The sequence below is a fragment of the Hemiscyllium ocellatum genome, chromosome 19, assembly GCF_020745735.1.
Source record: "Hemiscyllium ocellatum isolate sHemOce1 chromosome 19, sHemOce1.pat.X.cur, whole genome shotgun sequence".
Classification (NCBI taxonomy): domain Eukaryota; kingdom Metazoa; phylum Chordata; class Chondrichthyes; order Orectolobiformes; family Hemiscylliidae; genus Hemiscyllium; species Hemiscyllium ocellatum.
Genome location: NC_083419.1, coordinates 18,813,570 through 18,832,542, shown reverse-complemented (window position 1 = coordinate 18,832,542; position 18,973 = coordinate 18,813,570). Strand labels below are relative to the sequence as shown.

At 44.8% G+C, this 18,973-nt stretch overlaps 1 protein-coding gene across 1 annotated transcript in view; it reads left to right on the top strand.

Moving 5' to 3' along the window:
- The first annotated feature begins 436 nt into the window (after nucleotides 1-436).
- Nucleotides 437-18,973, top strand: part of LOC132824887 (CD9 antigen-like) — a 31,760-nt gene continuing 13,223 nt past the window's right edge. The window contains exons 1-3 of the mRNA XM_060839726.1: nucleotides 437-632; nucleotides 8,877-8,979; nucleotides 14,998-15,095. Of these exons, the coding sequence (XP_060695709.1) occupies nucleotides 570-632; nucleotides 8,877-8,979; nucleotides 14,998-15,095 (264 nt within the window). The 5' untranslated portion in view covers nucleotides 437-569. The remainder of the gene's footprint in view (nucleotides 633-8,876; nucleotides 8,980-14,997; nucleotides 15,096-18,973) is intronic.

Below are 18,973 nucleotides of genomic sequence, written 5' to 3'. Positions count from 1 at the left end.
CGAATCTTCTGTTCCTTGGATGCTGCCTGACCTGCTGCGCTTTTCCAGCAACACATTTTCAGCTCTGATCTCCAGCATCTGCAGACCTCACTTTCTCCTCGTATAATTCCAGGTTCCAAAAACAGCACAAGGAGCAGCTTTCTTCAAGGCCAGGAGCCTTTAAATAGCCTTTGATGATCTTTGTCATATATTTCCTTAATTTTGTAACTTTTGATTTTACCATGAGTTCTATCATTATACGTGCCATGTTAGGGTGGCTTAGAACACTCTTCATTGCATTTTTCTTGTAAGAATACATATCACAATAAATTCTAATTCTAATTCTAAAATAACAATTTGCTTTCTGTCTTATTACACTGTGTGACGCTGCAACCTTTTTGATGCTTAGGTCCTGTACCAAGCATTCACTGGGGAATTGTTGCATTTCGCAATAAGTCACAGGGTGGACAGGAAGCTTTCTGCATGCTGTGTTGAACTTGGTTAAGTAGCAGTCTGTCACTTACTTTGTGCTGAGAGCGTCCTGCATCAAAACAACACGGGCTAAAACTTTCTGCTGAAGGATTGTCAAAATGGTGGTGATTCAGGCAAGATGCATTAAATATTGTCTCCTTATACTCAACCTGATATTTGCGGTAGGTTGGACTTCCTGCTTGTTTTTTGAGTGCGACTTTCTGTTGTTTGTAAAAACAGAGTTTAGCAATTTCTAAGATGAATATTGACCATAATAAGGTCATTGTTGATCCTTGGTTGTTCATTTTTTTTAGACTTTATTTGTTGTATAATGAATTATTTATCAATGCCTTTTTAATATTTTCATACTTTACTGAAGTATTATTTGAAATATAAAACTTATTTGAAATAATTTTAAAATTATTATAAAGCAACTTTTGTGCATTTTAAAATGGGGGCCTAAAACAATCCTTAGATAAAAGCTCTTCCTTGAGGTTTGTGTTGAAGGGAAAAACAATGCTTCTATGGTTCTGACGGTTGGGTTACATAGCTGTGCTGGAACTGTGTCTCACTGTATTGCCTTGATCGGACACTGAATGTTCCCTGGCCTTTTCTGAGAGCAGCAAACTGGAGATACAACACTTTCAATTTGCGCATATCCCTGCCATGGTTTGTGTGGATGGGTATTTAGCAGTGCCCAGGAACTTGGTGGGATGTTCAAAGATCTTCAGTCAGCTTCATTTTGTTTCGTGTGACATTGTGCGAACTCCATTCGCTTCAATCAGAACTGAAAGCAATCTCGAGGTTCAAGCCTGTGGCTCTAAAAGGGTTGCTGCCACCTCTCAGTGTAGTTGAAGGATGTTGTTAAGGTATTGGGGGTTTGGGGAGGTGGTGGCTTTCCTTGTTTCCATGGTCTCCCCTGAGGGTTGCAGGTGACAGGTAATGGAGAGGGCAAACTGATGTGAGGCAGCACCGACAGTCAGAGTGCTGGGGGTTGATGTATATTCAATCAGTTTGGACAAATCAAGTTTCTGGTCTATACCTTCCAAACCTGCCACCACTTCCACTGAAAAAGGCAGCAGATATACCTGGGAACACTCATCAACTGCAAGTACACCCTCCAAACTGCTAACCATCCTGACTTGGAAATATATTGCTCTTCCTTCAGTACTGCTGGGACAAGTTCCTAGAATTCACTCCCTAATGGGATTGTGCATATCACGACAGGACATCGACTGCAGCGGTTCAGGAAGGCAGCTCACCTCCCCCTTCTTAAGGGTAATTGGGACGCGGCAATAAAGGCTTGGCCGGCCAGTGACATTTAGGTCCCGTGAGTGAAAAAAACAAAACTGATGCACAATTCACTGCTGCAGTATGTGTAAAAGGGCCATCGTTGTTACCCAAACCACAGGTATCCACACTCCCCCAGCTTGTGCTCAGCAGTAACGGCAAATTGAAGAGGAAATCTGAGACTTAAATAGAATTGGAAGAGGAATGGGTGATAGAGATGGAGAAGAGTGACCCAGCAATGCTACAGTGTCCCCAAAATAAAATAGGGGAGGCTAAAAGATGTCAGATTACTATCTAGAATTGAAATGGTCAATCTTTCATAAGATTCTCCTGTTGGTTTTCTGTAACTTGGAAAAGAATGGTATAAAACCCTGAATGAACAGGGTATATGAGTCCACACTGTTTCACTGAGCTGTTTGTAACTTGCAGTCACAATTCCAAACAAATCTCTTGAAGTGAAAATTCATGTCCAAATTACAGCAAAGTTAGTTTGCTTCCCTACCTTTCTTCTTCAATTGCTTTTCTCCTTTTTTTAAAATGTTTTTGTGATTCTCTGGTCTCTCCTGCGTTTTCAACTGCATTTTAATAGCTATGTTCGAATTTACCTACATTCACTGCTGTGGTCAATCCGCCATTCATGACCAGACTGGTGTTTGTTACTTTTCAGCCATATCTCATTGGTTGGCACTCTCACCTCTGAGCCGTAAAGTTGTAAGTTCAAGTACCAGTGCAGCCCAGTCACAGAATCCAGACTGATGCTCTCAATACATTACCAAGAGAATGCTGCATTGTTGCAGATTCTTATTGAAGATATTGAATTGAATCCCCACAACACGAGAGTTTCTTCCTGCTCTCCTGCACAATATTTATTCCTCAAGCAAACACCATTTTAAAAAAAACTGAACTTTTCATTGTTGCAATGTGCGATCGTGCTGCAGACAAATTAGTTGCTGTAATTCCCACATGACAGGAACCACACCTCACTTAGCAGTAAAGCATTTTGAACTTCTGGAAGTCAGCCAAGACTCTCTCTGAGTACATGGTATTAAGCCAATACCTTTGAATAAATGAGCCCCTATAAATGATATTCGATGGGAAATTTCATGGTCCATGGATGTTGGAGAGAACAGCTCATTTGCTAAAATAAGATTGTCCTATTATCAATGATACCTTTCATTTACACTTTATTTAATATTTATTCATATGATGTTGAAATCATTGTCTGGACTAAGTGGGCAGCACAGATGCCTCAGTGGTTAGCACTGTTGCCTCACAGCACCAGGGACCTGTGTTCGATTCCACCCTCAGGCGACTGCCTGTGTGGAGTTTGTACATTCTTTCTGTGTTTCCTCTAGGTGCTCTGGTTCCCACCCCCCCGCCCACCAGTTCAAAGATATGCAGATTAGGTGGATTGGCCATGTTTAGTTGCCAGGGGTGTGCAGGCTAGATGGATTAGCCAAGGGAAATGCAGGGTTACAAGGATAGGATAGGGTAAGGGAGTTGGTCCGGGAGGGATGCTCATTGGAGGGTCAGTGTGGACTTGATGGGCCAAATGGCTTATTTCTACACTGTAGGGATTCTATCATTCTAATTGACATGGAACTGAATGACTTGCCAGACCATTTCAAGGGCAATTAAAAGTTAAACACATTGCTGTGAGTTTAAAGTCTCATGTTGGCTAAAGTCAGGTGTGGTCAATAGATTCCCTTCCCTAAATTGCATGAGTGAACAAGATGGGCTTTTACAACAACCAACAGTAGCTACATGGTCTTTTATTGTTGTTTTTAACTGAGTTCAAATTTCACCTCCTGCATGTGAGATTTGAATGCACAAGGAAAGAGGGGAAAGATATAAAAGAGATGTAAAAGGCAACTTTTTCACACAGAGAATGGTACGTACATGGAATAAGCTGCCAGAGGATGTAGTGGAGGCTGGTACAATTGCAACATTTAAGAGGCATTTGGATGGGTATATTAAAAGGAAGGGTTTGGAGGGATATGGGCCAGGTGCTGGCAGGTGGGACTAGATTGGGTTGGGATATCTGATCGGCATGGATGAGTTGGACCGAAGGGTCTGTTTCCATGCTGTACATCTCTATGACTCTATACCCAGTGCTGAATTATTAGATTAGTTGCATTACTATTAGATTGTGTTAGGGGACTCCCTAATTGGAGGCAGAAATCAATGTTTCTGTGGTCAGCAGCGAAAAACCAGAATGGTGTGTTGCCTCCCTGGTGCCAGGATCAGAGAGGATGCAGAATGTTCTCATGGGGGAGAGGGGTCAGCAGGAGGTAATTAGAAGAAAGTGAGGACTGCAGATGTTGGAGACCAGAGTTGAAAAATGTGATGCTGGAAAAACACAACAGGCCAGGCAGCATCCGAGGGGCAGGAGAATTGACGTTTCGGGCATAAGCCCTTCTTCAGGAATGAGGCTGGTGTGCCAGGCGGGCTGAGATAAAAGGTAGGGGGGAGGGGATTTGGGGGAGGGGCGCTGGGAATATGATAGGTGGAAGGAGATGAGGGTGAGGGTGATAGGCCAGAGAGGGGGTGGGGGCGGAAAAGTCGGGAAGAAGATTGCAGGTCAAGAAGGCGTTGCTGAGTCCGGGGTTTGGGACTGAGATAAGGTGGAGGGGAGGGGAAATGAGGAAGCTGTTCAGCAATTGGACGGTTGGGTTGGTTGGTTCTGGGTGTCCCAGAGGTGTTACCTGAAACATTCTGCAAGTAGGCGGCCTGTCTCCCCAATGAGACATATCCGTCGCAAATTCACCTGCACCTCCACACGTCATTTACTGTATCCATTGCACCCGATATGGTCTCCGCAACATTCTGGAGACAGGCCGCCTACTTGCTGAACGTTTCAGGGAACTCCTCTGGGACATCCGCACCAACCAACCCAACTGTCCCATGGCTGAACACTTTAACTCCCCCTCCCACTCCACCAAGGACAGGCAGGTCCTTGGCCTCCTCCATCGCCGGACCCTGACCACACGACGCCTGGAGGAAGAACGCCTCATCTTCCGCCTAGGGACCTTCCAACCACACGGGATGAATGTAGATTTCTCCAGCTTCCTCATTTCCCCTTCCCCCACCTTATCTCAGTCCCAACCCTCGGACTCAGCACCGCCCTCTTGACCTGCAATCTTCTTCCCGACCTCTCCGCCCTCACCCCCCTCTCCGGCCTATCACCCTTACCTTGACCTCCTTCCACCTATCGTGTTCCCAGTGCCGCTCCCCCAAACCCCCCACCACCACCTTTTATCTCAGCCCACCTGGCACACCAGCCTCATTCCTGAAGAAGGACTTATGCCCGAAACGTTGATTCTCCTGCTCCTCAAAGGCTGCCTGGCCTGCTGTGATTTTCCAGCATCACATTTTTCAACAGCAGGAGGTAATTGTACATATTGGAACCAATGACATAGGAGGGGAAAAGGATGAAATTCTGAGGGGAAAATGCGGAAAGTTAGGCAAGTCCTTGAGGGTAATAATATCTGGATTACTCACGGTGCTACGAGCTGGTGAGGGTAGGAATCGGAGGATAGAACAGATAAATGCGTGGCCGAGGAGCTAGAATGATTCACATTTTTGTATCATTGGAATCTTTTCTGGGTGGAAGTGACCTGTACAAGAAGGATGAATTGCACCTGAATTGGAAGGGGACTAATATACAGGCAGAGAGGTTTACCAGAGCTGCTCAGCAGGATTTAAACTAGTAGGGAATGGGGTGGGAGGTGGGGAGGCGGGGGGGGGGTGCGGTGGGAACCAGGGAGATAGAGATCAATCTGAGACTGCTACAGTTAAGAAAGGAAGTGAGTCAAACAGTCAGGGCAGGGCAGGGACAAAGCAGAGAACAAGGTAGGACTGATAAATGAAATTGCATTTATTTCAGTGCAAGGGGCCTAACAAGGAAGGCAGATGAACTCAGGGCATGGTTAGGAACATGGGACTGGGAGATCATAGCAATTACAGAAACATGGCTCAGGGATGGGCAGGACTGGCAGCTGAATGTTCCAGGATACAAATGCTACAGGAAGGATAGAAAGGGAGGCAAGAGAGGAGAGCGAGTTGCATTTTTGATAAGGGATAGCATTACAGCTGTGCTGAGGGAGGATATTCCCAGAAATACATCCAGAGAGGTTTTTTGGTGAAACTAAGAGATAGGGAAGGGATGATCACCTTATTGGGATTGTATTATAGACCTCCTAATAGTCAGCATGAAAATGCAAAACAAATTTGGAAGGAGATTTCAGTTATCTGTAAGTATAATAGGATGGTTATGGTAGGGGATTTTAACTTTCCAAACATGGACTGGGACTGCCATAGTGTTAAAGGTTTAGATGGAGGGAAATTTATTAAGTGTGTACAAGACAATTTTCTGATTCAGTATGTGGGTGTACGTACTAGAGAAGGTGTAAAACCTGCGGGTAAAAAATGAGGTCTGCAGATGCTGGAGGTCACAGTTGAAAATGTGTTGCTGGTTAAAGCACAGCTTTAACCAGCAACACATTTTCAAAAGGTGTAAAACCTGACCTACTCTTGGGAAATAAGGCGGGGCAGGTGACTGAGGTGTCAGTGGGGGAGCACTTTGGGGCCAGCGACCATAATTCTATTCTTTTTAAAATAGTGATGGAAAAGGATAGACCAGATCTAAAAGTTGAAGTTCTAAATTGGAGGAAGATTAACTTCGATGACATTAGGCAAGAACTTTCGAAAGCTGTTTGGGGCAGATGTTCACAGGTAAAGGGACAGCTGGAAAATGGGAAGCCTTCAGAAATGAGATAATAAGAGTCCTAAGACAGTATATTCCTGTCAGGGTGAAAGGAAAGGCTGGTAGGTATAGGGAATGCTGGATAGCTAAAGAAATTGAGGGTTTGGTTAAGAAAAAGAAGGAAGCATATGCCAGGTGTAGACAGGATAGATGGAGTGAATCCTTAGAAGAGTATAAAGGCAGTAGGAGTATACTTAAAGGGAAATCAGGAGGGCAAAAAGGAGACATGAGATAGCTTTGGAAAATAGGTTTAAGGAGAATCCAAAGGGTTTTTTCAAATACATTAAGGACAAAAGGGTAACTAGGGAGAGAATAGAGCCCCTCAAAGATCAGCAAGGAGGCCTTTGTGTGGAGCTGCAAGAGATGGGGAAGATAGTAAACGAGTATTTTGCATCAGTATTTACTGTGGAAAAGGACATGGAAGATTTAGAATGTGGGGAAATAGATGGTGACATCTTGAAAAATGTCCATTTACAGACGAGGAAGTGCTGGATGTCTTGAAACACATAAAGGTGGATGAATCCTCAGGACCTGATCAGGTGTACCCTAGAACTCTGTGGGAAGCTAGAGAAGTGATTGCTGGGCCCCTTGCTGTGATGTTTGTATCATCGATAGTCACAGATGAGGTGCTGAAAGACTGGAGGTTGGCAAAGGTGGTGCCACTGTTTAAGAAAGGAGATAAAGACAAGCCAGGGAACTATAGACCAGTGAGCCTATCGTTGATGGTGGGCAAGTTGTTGGCTGGAATCCTGAGGGACAGGATTTACACATATTTGGAAAGGGAAGGACTGATTAGGGATAGTCAGCATGGCTTTGTGCATGGGACATCATGTCTCAGGAACTTGATTAAGTTTTTTGAAGAAATAACAAAGAAGATTGATAAAAGCAGAGTAATAGATGTGATCTATATGGACTTCTGTAAAGTATTCAACAAGGTTCCCCATGGGAGACTGGTTAGCGAGGAATACAGGGAGAACTACCTATTTTGATGCAGAACTGGCTCAAAGGTAGAAGACAGAGGTTGGAGGTGGAGAGTTCTTTTTCAGACTGAAGGACTGTCCTTGTGGAGTGCCACAAGGGTCAGTGCTGGGTCTACTACTATTCTTCATTAATATAAATGATTTGAATGTGGATATAGGAGGTATAGTTAGTAAGTTTGCAGATGACACCAAAATCGGCGGTGTAGTGGACAGCGAAGAGGGTTAATGGTTGTAATGGGATCTTGATCAGGTGGGCCAATGGGCAGAGGAGTGGCAGATGGAGTTTAATTTAGATAAATGTGAGGTGTTGCATTCTAGGAAAGCAAATCTTAGCAAGACTTATACACTTAATGTTAAGGTCCTAGGGAGTGTTTGCTGAACAAAGAGACCTTGGGGTGCAGGTTCATAGCTCCTTGAAAGTGGAACTGCAGGTAGATAGAATAGTGAAGGCATTTTGTATGCTTTCCTTTATTGGTCAGAGTACTGAGTACAGGAGTTGGGAGGTCATGTTGTGTCTGTACAGAACATTGATTCGGCCACTTGTGGAATATTGCGTGCAACTCTGGTCTCTTCCTATCAGAAACGTGTTGTGAAACATGAAAGGGTTCAGAAGAGATTTACAAGGATGTTGCCAAGTTTGGAGGATTTGAGCTGTAGGGAGATGTTGAATAGGTTGGGGCTGTTTTTCCTGGAGCGTCAGAGGCTGAGGGGTGAGGTTTATAAAATCATGAAGGGCACAGATAGGATAAGTAGTCAAGGTCTTTTCCCTGGGGCGGAGGAGTCCAGAAGTGAGGGCATAGGATTAGGGTGAGAAGGGAAAAATATAAAAGAGACCTAAGGGGCAATGTTTTCATGTAGAGGGTGGAGCATGTATGGAATGAGCTGCCAGAGGAAGTGGTGGAGGCTGGTTCAATTGTAACATTTAAAAGGCATCTGGATGCGTATATGAATAGGAAGGGTTTGGAGGGATATGGGCTGGGTGCTGGCAAGTGGGACTAGAATAGGTTGGGATATCTGGTCAGCATGGACGAATTGGACCGGCAGGTCTGTTTCTGTGCTGTACATCTCTATGGCTCTATTACACCACTGACTGCCATGCAAGGTACATGAGGGCCCGCCCATGCCTAATTGTCCTGGAGAAGCTGATAACTCGCCACATTCTTGAACCCTGTATCTCTTGCAGACAGCTGAGAAGTGTGTTGGTTGTTTTAGAGGGCGATTAAGAGTCACAAATTGCTGTGGGTTTGGGTTCTCATGTAGGCAGATTTCCTTCCCTAAATGACATTCAGGTGCTATGGAGTTTATTAAGAATAAATATATTAGACACTGTTTCCTATAGAATCTTCATGATTAACAATGTTAACATCACCTTCCTCATTTTTACTTTCCAGTTGCTGGGACTCATCATTTTGCTACTGGCATTTTGGTTTCGCTTTGATGAAAGGACAAAAAGTCTTTATGAAGTTGGTGCGAATGGGGAGAAATTAATTATTGGTGAGTGTTTGGTGAAATCCAATTAAATTTTCAACTCTCACTGCTTCTCAATCCAAACTTGATCCCATCCCCTGGTTGAAAAATGTGCTGCTAGAAAAGCACAGCAGGTCAGGCAGCATCCAAAGAGCAGGAGAATCAACGTTTTGGGCATGAGCCCTTCTTCCTGAAGAAGGGCTCATGCCCGAAACGTTGATTCTCCTGCTCTTTGGATGCTGCCTGACCTGCTGCACTTTTCCAGCAACACATTTTTCAGCTCTGATCTCCAGCATCTGCAGTCCTCACTTTCTCCCATCCCCCCTGGTCTCTTGGTTCCTTCACTGTTCTGCCCATTGCTTTCTAACTCTCACCAAGTTCCATTCAACTATCACCTGTTTTTCCAGGCTCCCAGCCCAACAAAGCTGCTGTATTAAATATGTCCAGATATCTTCATCCCTTCCCATCCCAGTCATCACTTCTTGGTCTAGAGAGGTCAATGAAGAGGGCTTGCCCGAATCAGGATTTGAAGATCAGAATTCTGGATGGATTTAGATTTACAGAGGGTGGTGTGAAAGGAGCGTTATATATATAGAATTCCTACAATGTGGAAACAGGCTATTTGGCCCAACAAATCCACACTGACCCTCCAAAGAGGATCCCATTCAAACCATCTGGTTATCCTATAACCTGCATTTCCCATGGCTAACACCCTAATCTACACATCCCTGAACACTCTGGGTAATTTAGCAGAGCCAATCTATCTAACCTGGACATCTTTGGTGGTGGGAGTTTGTGGGAGGAAACTGGAGCACCTGATGGAAACCTACACAGAGACACGGGGAGAATATGCAAACTCCACACAGACAGTTGCCCGAGGGTGGAATCAAACCTGGGTCCCTGGTGCTGTGGGGCAGTAGTGCCAACCCACTGAGCCACCATGGTCTGGCCTTGATGTGACTCCTGACCCACAATAATGTTGTTGACTCTTAACTGCCCTCTCAGCAATTAGGAATAGACAATAAATGACAACAACGCCTGCATACATTTTAAAAAAGTGCACAAATGAGGATTTCAGCAGCAAATGAACTAAAGTGATCAAAATCAATGGAATTTCGATCAAGCTGTAGAATTTGCACAGTATATTCAAAAAAGAGTTTGATTGATGTTTACATGTTAAAGGCAGAGAGGGGTTTGGAGTAAAAACAGGAATATGGCATTGAGTTAGTGTTTGGTCATAATCATTCAGTATGGCAATGCAGGCTCAAAGGGCTGAATGGCCTACTCCTGTTCCTCGTTTTACATTAACATGGAAGTAGATGATCTTGGTGGCCAGATGTGGTTGAAAACTCATTTTGAAATCAAATATGATGCAAATCAGAGATATTTAAGAGGCCATGACCAGTGGAGCACAGGTATCTGAGAGCGGTGTAGAGTTGAAGCAGATCACCTATTTAGGGAAGGGTAAGAACATGCAGGGATTTGAAAATAGGAATGTGGATTTGTCACCTAGTGCAGGCCCTGTCCAATGTAACCTGTGTGCCTCTGTTTAAATATTTTTGATCTGTACATCTTTGCTTCCTATGATCTGCCTGTACTGTTCATAAACAAAGCTTTTCACGTACTTTGGTACACATGACATTGAATAAATCAATCAATCAAGTTTAAGGTGTAGCTGGATCAGATGCAAATGAAGGTCAGCATCCCTGGAGTTAATAAGTGAACGAAACTTGATCACAGTTAGAACACAGAGTTTTGGTTGCAACTCTTCCTTGTTTGGGACTTAAGGAATGGCACATTTTCATAAAATCATAGAATCCCTACAGTGTGGAAACAGGCCCTTTGGCCCAACAAGTCCACACCGACCCTCTGAAGAGTATCCCACCCAGACCCATGTCCCTACCCTATTACTCTACATTTATTCCTGACTAATGCACCTAGCCTACACATCCCTGATCACTCTAGGCAATTTAGCATGGCCAATTCACTTAACCTGCATGTCTTTGGATTGTGGGAGGAAACCGGAGCACCCAGAGGAATCCCACACAGACACAGAGGATGCTGCAGAGCCTCAGCAGGTCTGGCAGTATCTGTGGAGAGAAAAAGTGTCAACATTTTCGGTGCAGTATCAGATCAGCTTCTCTCTCTAGGCAGAAGTGAATACTGCAGATGCTGGAGATTAGAGTCACGATTAGAGTGGTGCTGGAAAAGCACAGCAGGTCAGGCAGCATCCGAGGAGCAGGAAAATTGATGTTTCGGGCAAAGGCCCTTCATCAGGATTCCTGAGAAGGTCAGGCTGGTACAACCCAAGCAGGAGACAAGTGAGTTACTAGAACAGTGGTCACATTCTCCTCACCCTGTCAGGAATGGGTTAGCAATTGCTCTTGAAACAACTCAGGATTTACTGAACTACCACTTCCAGCACTGGTCCTCCTTCAATTACTGAGCCCTGGGTTGAGGTTTGCTCTGTTGTGTTGGCATTGAAGTGAATGCAGTACCATCACCTGAATAATAAATGGTTAAATTATGAGGACAGTTTGCAAAAGAAATCCTTGGAGTTTAGGGGTTGAAGGGTATTTGAACTGAGGTATTTAAAATAATGGAATGATTCGATAGGGGAGGTAAAGGAGAACTGTTCACTCTCTCCTTGGCAGTGTGACTGTGGTGGGCCTTTGGATGTGGTGCAGGGGTGTGGGAGTCTGGCACGACAGTAGAACTTGAGCCTAAACACTTCCGGACTGATGTCAGGATGCACTTGTCCCACAGTGGGGAGTGAGAATCTGGATCTCTCTCCCCATGAAGTCTGTGGATGTCGGGAGTCAATTGGAAATTGTAATCCAGAGACTGAGAATTATTTTACTGGGTTCAATTAAGAGAAATATGAAGCAAAGCCAGATAAGTAGGATTGAGCTACATCAGCTATTATCAGATAGAATGATGGAACAAGCCCTGAGGGGCTGAATGGCCATCTTTCCTTGCACTTGAACTGAAAGCAGGAATGTGGCATTGAGTTAGCTTTTGGTCATAATCATTCAGTATGGCAATGCAGGCTCAAAGGGCTGAATGGCCGACTCCTGTTCCCAGTTTTAGATTAACATGGCAGTAGGCCTCGATTGATCTTACTTCAGGCTGCCTGTGAGAGGAAGTGATAATGGAAAGTCTGTGAATACTTAAAAAATCCTCAGAAACAACTTCCCCTGTTGTTTAACAAGAACAATGAAGATATGTAATAAGTAAGCAGTGAAATAGTTGATAATTCTTCTGAGAAATCTGCAGTCACTCATGAAGTATTTGTTTTCAGACAACCACTTGACAGTTCTGTGCACTCATAGAGTCACAGGGTCATAGAGATGTACAACATGGAAATAGACCCTTCGGTCCAACCTGTCCATGCCGATCAGATATCCCAACCCAATTTAGTCCCACCTGCCAGCACCTGGCCCATATCCCTCCAAACCCTTCCTATTCATATACCCATCCAGATGCCTTTTAAATGTTGCAATTGTACCAGCCTCCACCACTTCCTCTGGCAGCTCATTCCATACACCCTCTGTGTGAAAAAGTTGCTCCTTAGGTCTCTTTTATATCTTTCCCCTCTCATTCTAAACCTATGCCCTCTAGTTCTGGACACTACCAGCCCGGGGAAGAGACTTCATTTATGTACCCTATCCATACCCCTCATGATTTTGTCACCCCTCAGCCTCCGACGCTCCAGAAAAAAACAGCCCCAGCCTGTTCAGCCTCTCCCTCTAGTTCAAATCCTCCAACCCTGGCAACATCCTTGTAAATCATTTCTGAACCCTTTCAAGTTTCACAACATCTTCCATCCTGACCTCAAATTCACCTGGACTGTCTCAGACTCCTCCCTCCCCTTCCTAGACCTTTCCATTTCTATCTCGGGCGACCGACTCAACACAGACATCTACTATAAATCGACTGACTCCCACAGCTACCTGGACTACACCTGCTTCCACCCTGCCCCCTGTAAAAACTCCATCCCATATTCCCAATTCCTTCGTCTCCGCCGCATCTGCTCCCAGGAGGACCAGTTCCAACACCGCACAGCCCAGATGGCCTCCTTCTTCAAGGACCGCAGATTCCCCCCAGACGTGATCGACGATGCCCTCCACCGCATCTCCTCCACTTCCCGCTCCTCCGCCCTTGAGCCCCGCTCCTCCAACTGCCACCAAGACAGAACCCCACTGGTTCTCACCTACCACCCCACCAACCTCTGTATACAACGTATCATCCGCCGTCATTTCCGCCACCTCCAAACGGACCCCACCACCAGGGATATATTTCACTTCCCTCCCCTATCAGCGTTCCGCAAAGACCACTCCCTTCGTGACTCCCTCGTCAGGTCCACACCCCCAACCCAACCTCCACTCCCGGCACCTTCACCTGCAACCGCAGGAAATGTAAAACTTGCGCCCACACCTCCTCCCTCACTTCCCTCCAAGGCCTCAAGGGATCCTTCCATATCCGCCACAAGTTCACCTGTACCTCCACACACATCATCTATTGCATCCGCTGCACCCGATGTGGCCTCCTCTATATTGGGGAGACAGGCCACTCACTTGCGGAACGCTTCAGAGAACACCTCTAGGACGCCCGGACCAACCAACCCAACCACCCCGTGGCTCAACACTTTAACTCTCCCTCCCACTCCACCGAGGACATGCAGGTCCTTGGACTCCTCCACCGGCAGAACATAACAACACGATGGCTGGAGGAGGAGCGCCTCATCTTCCGCCTGGGAACCCTCCAACCACAAGGAATGAACTCAGATTTCTCCAGTTTCCTCATTTCCCCTCCCCCCACCTTGTCTCAGTCGGTTCCCTCAACTCAGCACCGCCCTCCTAACCTGCAATCTTCTTCCTGACCTCTCCGCCCCCACCCCACTCCGGCCTATCATCGTCACCTTGACCTCCTTCCACCTATCACATCTCCATCGCCCCTCCCCCAAGTCCCTCCTCCCTACCTTTTATCTTAGCCTGCTTGGCACACTCTCCTCATTCCTGATGAAGGGCTTATGCCCGTAACGTCGAATTTCCTATTCCTTGGATGCTGCCTGACCTGCTGTGCTTTAACCAGCAACACATTTTCACAGTAATCAGGGAGCCAAGTTCGATTCCAGCCTCGGGTGACTATCTGTGTGGAGTTTTCACATTCTCCCTGTGTCTGCATGGGTTTCCTCCAGGTGCTCCTCCCGTAGTCCAAAGACAGGCAGGTGAGGTGGATTGGCCATGCTAAATTGTCCCGTGATGTGCAGACAAGTGGATTAGCCATGGGAAATGCAGAGTGATGGGAATAGGGCAGGGGGAGTGGTCTGAGTGGGATGCTCTTTGGAGGCTTGTTTCAGACATGATGGGCCGAATGGCCTGCTTCCACACTCAGGACTTTATGATCCTATGACAAGTAAGAATGGAAAATATCCTTCCCCAAAGGGGTCTATTGAAACAAAGGTGATATCTACAACAACGGGCAAAGATTACACAGCCAACTTTTAATTTAGATTCAAATTTCACTATCTGCTATGGTGGGATTCGAACCTACATCTCCAGAGCTTTAGCTTCTAGGCTACAAGTCCAGCGACATTACCACTATGTCATTACTGTGTTGCCAAGGAGCAGCACCCATGGGAAAACTTACAGGTGAGTCAGGCTATGTGCTTTGACATCCAGGAGCTGAGGGTGCAGAAGATGGAACTAGTTGGACATAGACTGACTTTGTCTTCAATAATGGCTGACTGATACAAGGGCAGCCCCAAACTGGTAACTGGAGGCAGAGCAAGGAATGATTTTTTTTGCTGCAATATGGGGCAATTTGGGAGGAACACGACCTAAACCAGATGATGTGCTGTGGAGCCGTTTCAGTGACATGAGATGCGCTGAAACTTGAACAAGTGGTTCGGTCCTTGAAAGACAATGAGGGACTGAAGGAGAAAGAGGAGGTCAGGGACTGGGGCAAGAATCAAATGTAGTTAAAGAAGAGACCATGTACCTAACGATTTTATAATCACAGTTTCTATTTTCTTTCCTCCAGGTATTTATGTCATGTGGGCAGCGGGCGGCTTGCTGCTGGTTTCAGGTTTCACAGGATACTTTGCTGTAACCAAGGAATCAAAGTGTTTACTTTGGTTTGTAAGTACATTGAGCCATACTTAACGTGCAGAATGTGGAATTGAAAATGTCAGTACTAGTGTAGGTCTATTAATAAAGAGTAATGGAAAGACTTCACTGAAACTCCATTCTTCTGTTGAATGTGTAGTCTGGTATATGGGCTGTGCAGACATGAATTGTGTGAACATGGACTAAGTGCATATGGATTATTCAAGTCTGTGTGCATATAGACTCTGTGGATATGGGATGCGTGTATGTGGACTGTGTAGATTTGGGATGTGTTAGGATTTTGTGTATATGGGCCATGTGTATATGAGCTGAATGTATAGGGACTGTGGATACAGAGATTGAGGTTAAAGAGACAGGCCATATGGGCTGTCAATTTAACTATTTAGTAAGTTTTCCCTTTCATTCTTTCCATTGGAATATTATCTGCAACTGATTTTAAATAACATGCCTTTTTTGTAAGTAAGATTGTAAAATTGTTTTGATTTGGTTTTGTTGTGTCATTTTGTACAATTTTGCAGCCCTTAATTTTTAATTTTTTTTTTCTTTTCTGTTTTTTTAAACCCCACCTGAATGGTAAGAAAGCATATGGGATAGCTGCCCTGAAGGAGATTTCGATAGAACTGTATGTAACATTAGGTAGGCCACAACTGGAGTTCTGGTTGCCACTCCAAAGGAGGGATGTGGTTGCGTTTGAGAGAGTGCAGAAGAGTTTCCCTGGGGCGATTCTGCTATGAAGACAGATTGGTAGGCTGGGTTAAGGTTCCTTGGAGCAAAGAGGGCTGGGGAAGGGATGGGCTTGAGGCATAGATAGGGAGAAACATTTCTCCTTAGTCAAGGGGTCAATAACCAGAGAGCTCAGTTTTTAAGTAAGGAGCAGAAGGTTTAGAGGGGATTTGAGGATATTTTTTTCATCCAGTGGGTTTGGGTATCTGGACCTCAGTGCCTCTAGGGGTGACAGAGGTAGGAGTCTTCATGATACTTAAGAACGTTTAGATGAACACTTGAAATACCATAGCATACAAGGTCACAGGCCAAGTGCTGAGAAATGAATGGATGAGCCATCTGATGACCAGTGTGAACAGGATTGACTGAAAGACCTCTTTCTGTGCTGTTAAAAGAGTCTCTGACGCTCTATTCCTAATTGATCTGTATCTGAGCTATAATTGTTACACCATTCTATATGTCTCTCATTTATAACATTGCTATTGATTCATTGGGCACTGTACTGTAATGAATATTACTTCCTGTTCAGCTGTCTATGTTGACTACAAAAGACATTTATAGAAGCATATCACAGAAGTGTGATCTGCTCAAAAATAGAATCCACTCACAGGGCAGAATCTTACCACCTTCACGGATAGCCATCAGTTGTGATTAAAAGTAGTTCTTACCATTCTGCAAATGTCTAGCCAGCTGAGGTAGTCAATGAGGAGGGCTTTTGCCTGAATGAAGGGCAAAAGTCCTGATGAAGGGCTTTTGCCCGAAAAGTCGATTTTACTGCTCCTCAGCTGCTGCCTGAACTGCTGTGCTCTTCCAGCACCACAAATCCAGATTGAGGAGGGACCTACCTGGACCATTGGGAGGGATTGTAGAGTTGTCTTGCTCAACTTCTGAAGTCCTGCAAAATACCTTAAACTGTCTCCACAGTCCAGTTCATGGTGTTCTGTACAGAGTAATCACAGCTGTGAAACAACATCATCTCTCGCTCTCGGAAATGAAGAGGAGCTGCCAAACTATGTTAAAGTGAATCAAACTTGTTGGACTTTGTTAAACTCTGCCAAACTCTCTTTTGAAACTCTGCCAAGTTATGCTCCACTATTTTGAACTGTATCAAACTGCAAAAAATTCTGTCAAGCTGTTAACTGATGTCAGGCCGTTCCAATCTGTTTTAAACAATGCCAAACCTTTTTAAATGGTGTCAAATCATTTTAAACGGTTTTGAACTGGTTTGATCTGCTAACTTGTGTTTTACTCTGTCACCATGCAACCCTAAACTGGTCAATCCTAGAGTCATACAGAATGGAAACTGAGCCTTTGGCCTAACCAGTCCATGTCAAACTTAATCCCAAACTAAACTAATCCTCCTTGCCTCACCCATATCCCTCTAAACCTTTCCTATTCATGTACTTATTCTAAGTGTCTTTTAAGCATTGTAACTGTGCCCACGTCCATCGTTTCCCTTTGTGTAAAACAAAAATGCCCCTCATGTCTCTTTTAAATCATTCTCCTTTCATCTTAACAATGTGCCCTATAGCCTTGAAATCCTCCATCCTAGGGAAAAGATACCTACCATTGACACTATCTATACCCCTCATGATTTTATAAAGCTCAATGAGGTCACCTCTCAATCTCCTACACTCCAGTGAAAAAAATCCCAGCCTGTCCAGCCTTTCTTTATAACTCAAACCTTCCATACTCGGCAACATCCTGGTAAATCTCGTCTGAACCACCTCCAGCTGGATAATAGCCTTCCTATAACTGGCTTTCTGGGATCTAGCCCACTTTTGGGTTTGGGAATCCAGGTTCAATTCTCCACCATTGAGACGCTGTTCCCTTAGTCTAGACCGTCTCCACTCTGAGTCATCTCCGACTCTGCCTTACTGTTGCCTGATGCAGAGAGTTCCAATAAAAATAACTTTTATTGACACGCAAAGATGTATAACACTGATCTCAGCATTACAACTCGCCAGTGCAATTATTCTGTCCTCTCTTTATAGAGTATTAGTGGTATTGATATCAGTTACATAATCATATCATTAACATAAACAGTCTCACTCAATTACTAATCTACATCATGCTGTGGTAAGCTATAGATCCCAATGTTCATCATGAGTTCAAAAAGTTGCAAACAGTAATTGCTGTTCCTTGAATTCAAGGAAATCACCTCCAACACCTAAAATACCTCAAAAAAAGGAGCAGCTGTTACAGGCAGAAATTTTTCCCATCCTCCATCTTGGATTACCCAGAGTCCCTTTTTTTAAAGAGTCTGTTTCTGTGCTGTATATCTCTATGACTCTATGAGTTCTCTCGCCATATCTTACCAAACATTAGTTTTCTATCGTGCCCATCTGTCATTTCCCATGTCTGATTCTGGCTCCATTTTACGCCCTTCTCAGAATGACTTGCCACTCAGAGAAATATCCATCAAAAGACCCGTTTCTCTTGTGCACTTCCCATTGCTAAGCATCTGAGCAAGTGCCAGTAATCTGCTGCTGTCCCTCACTGGCACATCCTGGCACAGCAGCCACAAAGCCAAGCTGCTCATGGCACTTAGCTGGCACGGCTGACACTCCTTTGCATGTACAAGTCTGTTCTCTCACTCAAATGGAGGCTTAACTACCAGGCCACACAGTAGCTGCATCCTGTCTGATCACCCTCTGAATCACCATTGTTCTATCCCCCATACCCGCTGCATCTTGTCAATGTGTAGCTGGGAAAAACAATTACAGCAAGCGATTGCACAATTTCAAACACAAGCGTTTATTTACAGAAGGCAAAAGGGAACAGAAAGAAACCAAGCAAGGCTGCAATTTCCCCCAAAATGCAAACTAGATTTTGGCATCATGACTAATTCACAATCAATCATTGGCTGCTGCTCCAGATTCCCACCTATTGGTACCGGGTGTCAATCAGGTCCTGTCTGCCTGATAGCACTCAGTCCATGTAACTGTGATGTGGAGGAGCCGGTGTTGGACTGGGGTGGACAAAGTTAAAAATCACACAACACCAGGTTATAGTCCAACCGGTTTAGTTGGAAATACTAGCATTCGGAGTGCTGCTCCTTCATCAGGTGGCTGTGGAGCAGGACCATAAGACCATAGTCTTTTGCTATAGATTCTGTGTCTTGTAGTCCTGCTTCACAACCACCTGAAGAAGGAGTTGCACTACGA